This window comes from Montipora foliosa, chromosome 10, assembly GCF_036669935.1.
Source record: "Montipora foliosa isolate CH-2021 chromosome 10, ASM3666993v2, whole genome shotgun sequence".
Taxonomy (NCBI): domain Eukaryota; kingdom Metazoa; phylum Cnidaria; class Anthozoa; order Scleractinia; family Acroporidae; genus Montipora; species Montipora foliosa.
In genome coordinates, this window is record NC_090878.1 from 26774292 (window position 1) to 26785035 (window position 10744).

The following is a 10744-nucleotide window of genomic DNA, read 5'->3' on the forward strand; positions in this document are numbered from 1 at the left end:
AGGGCGATAGGATTTCAAAGCCAGAGTAAGAACTGTTTCAGATGAACACAGATAAAATATGTGCCCAAAACGTTCGATTGACACTTAGAAAATTGTGTAAGATTGTTTCCTAACGTGCAAAGGTCGGTCGTAGCTCGACGCAAGAATGAGAGCCGTTTCCAGTAAGTAAATTTTTTAGGCAACTGGAATGAGTCACTTCACCAGGGTAGAAATACCCTTTTAACACTAGAGAAAACTTAATAAAAATAGAAGCTTTCTGATAACTTTTTCATCTGCGTTCCTTAGTTTTTTGTGTGTTAACAACGCTTTTGATTTTGAACTGCAATGTTAAAGAGAGAGACGCAGAATCGTCCTTGCAGTACAAGGCCTCAACAGCCGCCATTGTTTCAAACAATCACCTTTACCTAGTGGTGAAGGCATTCCGACACTATCTACTTACTCCGTATATGCTTTACACTTATCATGTTTTGTTTTGCGCGTGGCGTTCGATTTGCGATCCTTTTGCATTTGCTTTAAATTACTGCGCACTAACGTCCAGAAACGAACCTGGCTTGCCATCCTCCTCCCCCCCCCCCCCCATCATCCCTTACCCCAGTCATCCAATCCAATTGGGTCATGGTGCATCAAAGGAACCGATGAATCCACTCTGAAGATGGATTAATCAATTTGTTTAACGCACTATGTTCTCGTGGGGGTGATCCTAAAGAAACGCACCTTTTCCCCTTTGAGTTAAGCTGTGACGGGGTGATCATGTGCAACTGTTTGTGTAGTGGTATAGTCGCTTGGCTACCGGCGCACTTAACAGTTCTTATTTACATAAGACCCCGACGTAGCCATACACGTGGTAAAGTTGATGTAATATTCCGTGCCTACTCTCAAGAGCAGCATGCCATTTACATGCCCAACTAAACAGTTCTGTGAAGGAGTCGGACAATTATCGATCATGTGGATATGGATCAGTGTTATCCTGCTTTGTACTACGTCTTATCCCTCAAATGGAGCCAAAATACTCGGCGTGATGATGACAGAGTCGAAGAGTCGCTACTCAAACCTCCGAAATGTGGCAGATGAATTAGCATCACGAGGACATGAGGTTTGTAAACTTAATTACTGACATTGTGTATAAAGTATAGATGATCTGAATGATATACAGTATAGCACTTGTACAAGATGTATAATTGAATATTACGTTTTGTTGTTTTGTTGTCACAACTAGATTTAGAAAATATTTGGTAACAGTTCAGTAAGTTGTTTGTATGCAAGGTTATTTTTAAGCACTTGGCAATTTTTCGCATAATTTTGTAGAAAATCATCTAACTATTAAGTAGCTTTCTTAAATATCTATCAATTAATAGATATTTGTGACGATCAGGATGTTTTTCTAAGAAGTCCTTGAGTATGGTTCTTGGCTGATTGAAATAGTGATGCTTTTAAAGTCTTGGCTCAATGTTGCTCTAGTCTGCTCTGCACTTAACATCACAAGCTGTGGCTGACTCCGCTAGCTGACAATAAACTAAGTCCTGCGCTGTGATTGGGTACACGCGTGGACCATAAGGCTTCTCCACGCGGTGTCCCGCGAGAAAATGTGTTATTAGCTTTATGCAATGACAGTTTACCGACTAAGTCTACTCGTTGAAGAAGGATAGATATTGCCTTCTTTCTTTCTTGCGCGTTTCTGGACCTCCACTGCGTCACGGTTCATAAACATAAAAGAGCTTTTGGCCAACATCAGCCATCTTGATCATAATCCATACTCAAACACGAAATGTAAGAGAAGGTTGCGCGAACGTCAATCTTAAGAGCAAAAAACAATTTAAATAGGTAATTTAAAGAAGCGACTGAAAGAAGAACGAAAGAAAATTTTGGAGTTCGGTAAGTAAAGTCCGTTCCGTTTCCCTCTTTGGAATACACAAAACTCACCGTTTTATACATCGCGGACAATTTCAACCAAAGCATGACAAGCAAATGGACAGACTGCTCTTTATACGCAGAACAACAAATCGTACTCTGCCTAATATTGTGTGATTCCTTTGCAGAGCGTGAAATTGGGCTGTCTTTCATCTGCGCATTTTCTCTTGATTGCATGAGACTACTTTAGCAAAGGGCTACAAAACTTAGTTACGCGGTAATGTCACGTATAGAATGATAAGATAACACCTTAAATGATATCATTTTTATTTGAGTATGTATTTATAGGCGTCTTTATAGTCTTCTTTGCCTCGCCGTGCTGTACGTACTGTGACAAGTCATAGTATATGGCATGGCATCAGGTAATCTTCAACTAAAAATCTAGATTAAACTTTTAATCAATAAGTGTTGTCTTTTTTCTTTACCATCAGATCACTTTAGTTGTTCCATCTATCCTACCATTTTCAGCGTCGCACACAGTGAGGCATTCTGTTTACACCTACCCTTTTGAAGAGGATCATCTGGAAAAAACTATAGTACCAAAATCTCACAATCGATCTCTTTGGGAAATTGTTCAGGATAATAAAATGTGGATAGATAACTTTATCATGCCATGTAGGGCACTGATAATTCACGCTAAGCTGCACAGGAAAGAACTGAGAAATTTCGATTTAATGTTTTGTGATTCCCCTCCAGAATGTGGAGCTATTATCTCCGAGATACTGGAACTCCCAAGGATCGATTTAAAATTGGCAGGCGCGATGAGATTTTTCAAAGATGTAAGCGTGGTTTCATACATTCCTGATATTCTGTCGTGGAACACTGATAAAATGACCTTTGTAGAGCGGGTTGCAAACTTGTTGTATCACGTGCTAATGTCTGCTACAATAATGTACAATTATGCTCTCTGTGACGCACTACGGAGAGAATTTGATGTACAAGAGGAGAGATCTTTCCGGGACTCTATTAACAAGGTGGAGATGGTTTTAATCATGGGTCACTTTGCTTTGGAATATCCTCAACCAATTTTACCAGGTAAGAGATAATATTGGAGGCGATATGAAGCCAACACTGGTTCCTCAAAGCGGTGTTTCACAAAACAAGAATAAACACAAACGGTTGATCACAACATAACATGGCCTAAAACATACATAACTGTAATTTTAGCATTTGCCGTTTGAGAGCAGGGTGTTTCGTAGAAGGCCTCCAGTCGTCTCAAAGATTAATGACCATGATAATTTCCTTTATGCACAGAGAAAGTCTACACCACAAAGCGTTTTACCAAAGGGTCCTCATTTGACAAAAAATGACGTAAAAAGTGAAAACAATTAACGAAAACTACTGTGAACTTAGGAGAGCCTCAGACATAAAATTGATCAAAGTAGGTGTCGCGTGTAATGCTTGTGTTACCAAATACCATTTCATGAGTGATTTGACTTGACAGTTTATGTAAATCAAATTGCCAGCTGCCTGGCTCATTTCAAGCAGCTTTTATGTTAAGACAAGGAAGTACCTAACTTTTTCTCAAGTACATCAGCTCCGTGAATGGCTGCCCATGAATTCTTTCCTTGTTTTACGCAATCATTACATTTAAACTACAGTTTAAATTTACCTCCCGCTTTAAGCACAGCCACCAAACTAGTGGGACCGTTGACAGTGAAACCGCCAAGTCCACTACCAAGAGATCTGGAACAGTTTATAAGTGAAGCAGGGGAAAAAGGGATTATCCTGTTTTCGTTAGGGACACTCGGGGATGCAGTGTTGCAGGTACACCAGGTGGACATGTTGGCCGAAATATTCGGTAGACTGGAACAGAGAATAATTTGGAGATTAAACGGTGAGCAAATTAATAAGGTGTTACTGACATATCTAGGGAGAGAAATAAGGAGTATTATAATTGGTTAGTGCGCAGTATCATAGCGCAAACGTATGTTCAACTTGGCCTGCGCTTTTACCGAAATGGCACTGATTGCACAAGTACATATATACAGCTGTTTTGAGAATTGTTGTCTTAAAAAGGCGTAAAAGCATACGAGACAATGTCGAAAGGTAGTATGGGCAGTGGTTTAGGGTTGATTGACCGATGCTCAAGGTGTTTCAGCGTGACGGGAAAAAAAACACAGCTCAAACATTTGTATTCATGCTGTCTCCCTTCTAAAACACTGTTAACCTCCTTCAAGGAGCGCCAGACTTTTAGTACTTATAATACCAATCGACATTGTCGCGGACCCTTTTATGCTTGACAATGTGGGAAAACGTTTGTCGAAACAGCTACACCAGCATGCAACTATTTCAAAATCAGTGTATTCTTCGTGGGGGAGGGGGTGTGAGGGGGGGGGGGGGGGTGGGAGGTGCAATAAGTAGAGTGAGGCATACATCGCCGGTTGTTGAGGCAAACTTCCTTATTTCATGTTCGATGCCAGCTTGAAGTATTTAGCTTTCAAGCCAGTAAAGTTCACCAAGCAAGAAAAGTAACAGGTTATGTACATGTAACGCTCAATTTGGGAGGGGCGTTGGCCTCATGGTTAATGTGCTCGTCTCCGGATCGAGCGATCCGGGCTGGAGCCCTGGCCGGGGACATTGCGCTAGGTTCTTCGGCAAACACTACCCTCACAGTGCCTCTCTCCACCTAGGTGTTTAAATGGGTACCGACGAACTTAATGCTAGATGTAAACCTGCGATGAACTAGCATCCCTTCCAGGGGAGTAGAAATACTCCTAGTTGCTTCATAATAGCGGGGATAAGCTCCGGCCTGATGGACAACTTGGCTCGAATTCTGCACACTTTGCCTTTACCAATTGTAGCACTCAGTGCACTTCTGAATTCATTCCTTAAGTATATCTCTAAATATCTATCTTAAACTTAATTGTGTCCTTAAAATGTCTTCTTCCCAAAGGATATATACCGAAGGATCTTTCCTCAAACGTGAAAGTTCTCCCATGGATTCCGCAAAATGACTTATTGGCCCATAACAGCACCAAAGCCTTTATCTCACACACAGGTCACAACAGCTTATATGAAGCAGCTTTCTACGGTGTGCCACTGGTCTGCTTACCGATATTCTTTGATCAATTCAGTAACTGCGCGCAGGCTCAATCAGTTGGCATGGCAATTGGTATTGATATCAAGAAAGCGACTAGTGATGAACTATTCCTTGCGATAGGGCGAATACTCGAACAACCAAGGTAATTTCTGTTAATTGTAGAATTCGCCAGAAAATAACTACTTCATATGACATGGACAGTTGATCTTACGGACCTTACATGTAGTTTTTTATCTGTTTTTATTTCTTCTTTATAGCTTCAAAAGTAACGCTTCTCGCATCTCTCGATTGTTGCGTGACAATCCGCGAACGTTCGTTCAGCAAGCCGCTGACTGGATTGAATATGTCCACAGGCACAAAGGAGCCAAGCACCTCAGACCGGAAGTGTATAATCTCTACTGGTACCAACAGTATCTATTGGATGTTCTTGTGTTTCTTTTAACTTCAGTCTTTGCAATTTTCCTTGCAACGCGAATGCTGTTTAGACTGTTATGTAAGATTTTTGCCAAGCAAGTAAAGGCTGGTCACAGATCCAACCGAGAATGGGCTTCCAACAAAAGCCTTTAGGTCGTAACGTTTCCCGACTGTACAACTATGGCAATGCAATACGCATACAAGCGTATCAAGCTTACCTAACTCTATATAACTCCATGGTTTTGAAAAAAAACAAAATCTCTAAAAGGAGGTTCTTTTTAAGCGAAGTTTCATTCGCAGTTAGTTGGTTAGGAAAATAACCAGACTGCAATACCAAAGATACAATGTTCATAGCAAAAAAAAAAAGTTATAACTCTAGAATGATGATATGTTGTTTGAATAAAGGTATCATTTTAAACCCTTATGATCCCGTGACGCTGTAAATCTCTAGAGATATCAGGATCAATGGTTAAAAGAAGTTGCTTTAACAGCATTCATCCCAGTGGGTCTCAACCGACGGCCTACAAAAGATGCACAAACCTCTGGCGCCAAATTCTACATAAGCCTCATTTTCGCCCTATTGTTTCTACCAAAGGAACAACCAAATTTTTAAGTATACAAAAATTTGGTTTTATCAACGGAGTTGATAATGTAAATTGGCCACCGTACAGAGATTCGAAAAACTGACGTTTCGAGCGTTAGCCCTTCGTCAGAGCGAATGTTGGATTCGCTCTGACGAAGGGCTAACGCATATGGCCCTCATTTGATGTAGACAGTCTGTTTCCCAACATTCCTTTAGATGGATGTCTTGACCTGGCGTCTCATTGCATCTTTTCACTGATAGGCTCCGTACCGCGTGATGCTATAAATGTTCCTGTGCAAGTTGTAATGGCTAGTTACATCAATGAGACAAGCGAAAATTCAGTTCTTTAAGCGCGCCCACTAGCACATATCGTCAGGACAGAAACGCTCATGCATGTTTTCAAGCATTTACACAGCTCAGAATCGTAATTTTTGTTTAAGAGATTGTCTTAAGAAATCGTCTGAAGCCTTAAGTCTTAAGGAATCTTAGTGCCAATCATGTTCCGTCGAACAAGATACCAGAACAGAGGAAGAACCGTATTTAAATTAATTAACCCTTCAATTCGATCTGAATTGCAAAAAAAAAAAAAGTTTACAAGTGTTCAAAGCAAACAGTAAACCTAATTTATTTTTATTTTTTATTTAATTCAATATTTATCCAGGGGCATCCAATTTAGCAGAGCTAGTTTAAATGGAGCCCTAAAGCGAAAATTCAATTAACAAAATTAACGTAACGTAACGTAACTTAACGTAAACAAAATTTGCAAACCAACTGAATTACTTACTTTTTGACTGCCTCCGTAATTTCCCCGGGAGGAGGGGAGGCGGGTGCTCTCAAATTGAGTGGAGTGTGCGGTCCACTTCCCAAAACCCTTACCCTATTTATGACTAGAATCTGCGATTTTCCCTACCCTACTTCTAAGGACCTTGCCAAAAATTCGATACAGAATCAGTGACCGTTGCGGCTGGCACAGTTGTCCTAAACATAATTTATAGATGATGATGAAAAAGCAGCTTCCTCTAGAAACATTATCAGTACGCAATTGATGACCAAAATGGCCAAAGTCGACACCCTCTCTTCGGGGCTACAGGTACCTATATAGCCCAAATAAGGGGGTGCTCCCTTATTTGGGCTATTTGGGCGTGATTGGCAGACGTTGGGGTAAAAAACCTTAGTAAATAACTGGTTAGCAAACATAACTGAAAACTGGTTAGCTTGGTTGTTTCCGAAAAACTGGCAACTTCTAGGGATTACGCAACTATAAGTTAAACGCGTTACGCAATAAGCACCATTCCGATCTATAAATTCAAATGCAGCGCTTGCGCAACTTTGAACGTAAACAGCGCGTATCAAACTTGACAATTAAGATAGGCTGACTGTTCAGTGAAACAACGTCTTTGTTTCCATTGATTACTTGAGTTTCGCTGGACAGAGGTGTACATAAATAGATGTGCTTTTATCTCGCTTCATACAAGGAGATTTGAAAATCCAAAATGGAAGTAAGAGCACGCAACGACTGAGACAATAACCCACAAAATGATTGCACTCTAGAGATATATAGCTCTTTTCCCCAATGAATGCACGCCAATTCAAAGTAACCGTGATGCAATAGCAGAGTCGTTGCGTGACCTCAACATCACAACCAAGGCATATACATGCCGCGCTCTGTAACTGACTCACTGGCGACAATTTTATTTCAACAAACTATCAAAGGTCACTTAAAACAAAACTAGTTCTGTACGAGATTACGATTATCTATCATGTTGTTCGTTGTTATCTTGCTCTTTACTTCTTGTTATCCGTCCAATGGAGCGAAAATACTCGGTGTGCTGGTATCAGAATTCAAGAGTCACTACTTAAACATTAGGAATGTGGCCGATGAACTGGCATCGCGGGGTCACGAGGTTTGTAATACACAGTTTATGTGCCTGTAATACTGAAGATTTGAATTGGTAGGCTTGAGATATGTACAGAACTTCAGACTTATTTAATCTTGTAAGACACATGTAGTAAATTATTACGTAACAGTCTCTTACGTTACTTTGTATGCAAGAATACTAAAAAACTAATTTTGCACGCAATAATTTTGATAGCCAAGCATTTGATAGATTTGCGCGCTACAGGTCGCTTAATAAAATTGTTTCGTGATGAAGTAAGTCTAGAGAATCTCCTTGCCGCGGATATAACCAAGTGCTATAAGCATGCAGCTCCAGAGAGAAATAGATGACTGGCATCCAGTAAAGTCAGTCACGCGTGAATAATGTTGAATCGGGTAACACAATTACCTTTCGATTTTACACTACTTGGAAGGATCGCGAGAATCGGAAGATATGCATGTTATCGATATTCTCGCGAGGAATACACCCGATATCCGCCCGTTTCCGTAACCTATCAACAGATTTTCAGGCACTTAATTTGCCTGCAACACTCCTCAACCCACATTCGATTATCTCATAAACAATGGAGTAGAATAGGCCTAAGTAAACTTACATATGTTGTGACGCGTGAAGCCATCCTTGCATGTCTACTCTAGCCTCAACAAGTTGTTTGACTCCCTCATGTTATCCTTATTCGCGTATGGCCGACTCGCTTGTCAGAGGATTTTAAATCGAATTAATAGCTTATTCTCTCCACAAGCCTACCGATATGGATATTCAACCAAGGCTGACTTCAAAATAGCGACCTTAGTTGAAAAGAAATATCAACTTTCTTTCACAAGATCACCACCACTAAAGACCACTCAATTCGAAATTTGTTGCTGCCAAAACGATTAAGAATACCAAGAAAAGGGTTCATGAATTCCACTTAACTCCCCCAGACAAGAACTGAGAGATGTAAAAGCTCTTTTATGAACAGATAACTTTTTCAACTTGCGTGATATTAAAATGTTGTCATGTTATCCTTATACATAAGATTGTAGATTATCAATAATATTTATCTAGCTTTCATTCAGGATTTGATCGTAAACTTGCCTGATGTTTTTCATTAAAAAAAACCTTATTATTATTATTATTATTATTATTATTATTGTTCTTGTTTTTTTCGCCTTAACGTTTACCCTTTTTTTTGTTTTCCATTGTCAGGTCTCTTTAGTTGTTCCATCCGTCCTGCCGTTTACTCCATCACCCTCGTTTAAGCATTCTACTTATAAATTCCCTTTCGGCAAGGATCACTTGGTAAACGTTTTCGTTCCAAAATCGCATAATCTATCTTTTTTCGAGGGTGCAGAAGACAATCAGAGGTGGATGGACTACTTTTTCATTTCATGTAGAGCACTGCTGAGTCACGTTCAACAACACAAAGATGAACTAAAGACGTTTGACTTGATGTTTTGTGATTCACCCCCAGAATGCGGCGCTATCATCTCTGAGATACTTCGACTGCCGAGGATTGACATCAAACCGGCGGGCTTTGGGATGCGATTTTACCCAGCTCTAAGTGTGGTTTCCTATATCCCGTGGATATTTTCATCGAACAGTAATCAAATGAGCTTTTTCGAAAGGGTTGAGAACTTGTTTTATCACACTCTAATCTCAACTTCATCTTGGAGCTATTACGCGCGCTACGAAGGACTCACGGTAGAATTCGGCGAAGGGGGCGAGAGATCCTTCCAGGAAGCAATTAATACGGTGGAGATGACTATCATCATGGGTCACTTTGCTCTGGAGTATCCTCAGCCAATTTTGCCAGGTAAGAGCCAGTAACTAGCTGACCGCATAACAAAACCGTCACAAACAGGGCGGAGTCTTCCGTGATGAAGGCTTCGACACCTGTCGTAACTGTAAGAGTTACCCCAGCTAAATATCAGTTTCTTCTTCTTCTTCTTCGTCTAAAACGGCCGTAAGCAATCACTTTCCTTTTTCTGGACGGGTAATGTCTCACAGTCTACTCAGTGTCAATCCGTTGGAGAAGAATTCATGTGAGGAATCTGTTCTCTTACTATTTGCGTTTGAGATCATTAAAGCTAGATGAACAAAGTCATTTAAAGGAAATTTCCCCCTGATCTTTTCGGTGCTGACCTGTTGTACAATGTATTTCAGAAACCCAGAGACCTAACAAGCCGCGCAAAGGTATTAATTGAACATTGCAGTCGCATTCACACCACAACGTTTCCGTTTTAAACCACAGCCACAAAATTAGTAGGACCATTGACAATCAAGCCCACAAATCCACTTCCTGAAGACCTGGAACAGTTTATCAACGGAGCAGGAGACAAAGGGATAATCCTGTTTGCCTTAGGAACACTCGGGGACGTAGTATTAACCAAACAACAGGTAGACATGTTGGCCGAAGCCTTTGGGAGACTGGAGCAGAGAATCATATGGAGATTGAAGGGTAAGTTTATAAATGTGATCACTGCATTACAGCTATCCTTACTCCCTATATTCACTCTTTTTGTGAAATTACAACACCCTCTACCGTACACAATTCAATCTCCTCATACCCACTGATTTCAGTGGTGACTTGGGAACCCATTAATTTGAGGATTCCGTTACATAACACCTTTAGAACCACAAAGGTTGCTTGAGATTCTACGTTCTGACTTTGTATATTTGTATACATCAATGTGATAACGCTGCCCCCCAGTGACCCGGCAAAGGTACTGTTAAACTAGGCAACCATGTTGTACTACATAAGACGTCATTTGCTGATTTGCAGAGGAGGCAGCGTGGTCGAGTGGTTAGAACGTTGGGTTTGCATGCGGCTGCTCCGGGTTTAGGATTTGTTTCCGGTTGTCCCGGATTCAACTCTACCACGCTTTGTAAATAGCCAACTGGTTGCCTCCTGCCAGTTGG

The 10744-nt window shown here is 40.7% G+C and overlaps 1 protein-coding gene across 1 annotated transcript in view; it reads left to right on the forward strand.

The window, feature by feature from the left end:
- The first annotated feature begins 848 nt into the window (after positions 1-848).
- The window catches only part of LOC137972700 (uncharacterized), an 11780-nt gene continuing 1884 nt past the window's right edge, over positions 849-10744 (forward strand). The window contains exons 1-9 of the mRNA XM_068819425.1: positions 849-1093; positions 2340-2943; positions 3539-3745; positions 4805-5093; positions 5209-5510; positions 6944-7038; positions 7682-7852; positions 9032-9638; positions 10077-10283. Coding sequence (XP_068675526.1) covers positions 887-1093; positions 2340-2943; positions 3539-3745; positions 4805-5093; positions 5209-5510; positions 6944-7038; positions 7682-7852; positions 9032-9638; positions 10077-10283 — 2689 coding nt within the window. The 5' untranslated portion in view covers positions 849-886. The remainder of the gene's footprint in view (positions 1094-2339; positions 2944-3538; positions 3746-4804; positions 5094-5208; positions 5511-6943; positions 7039-7681; positions 7853-9031; positions 9639-10076; positions 10284-10744) is intronic.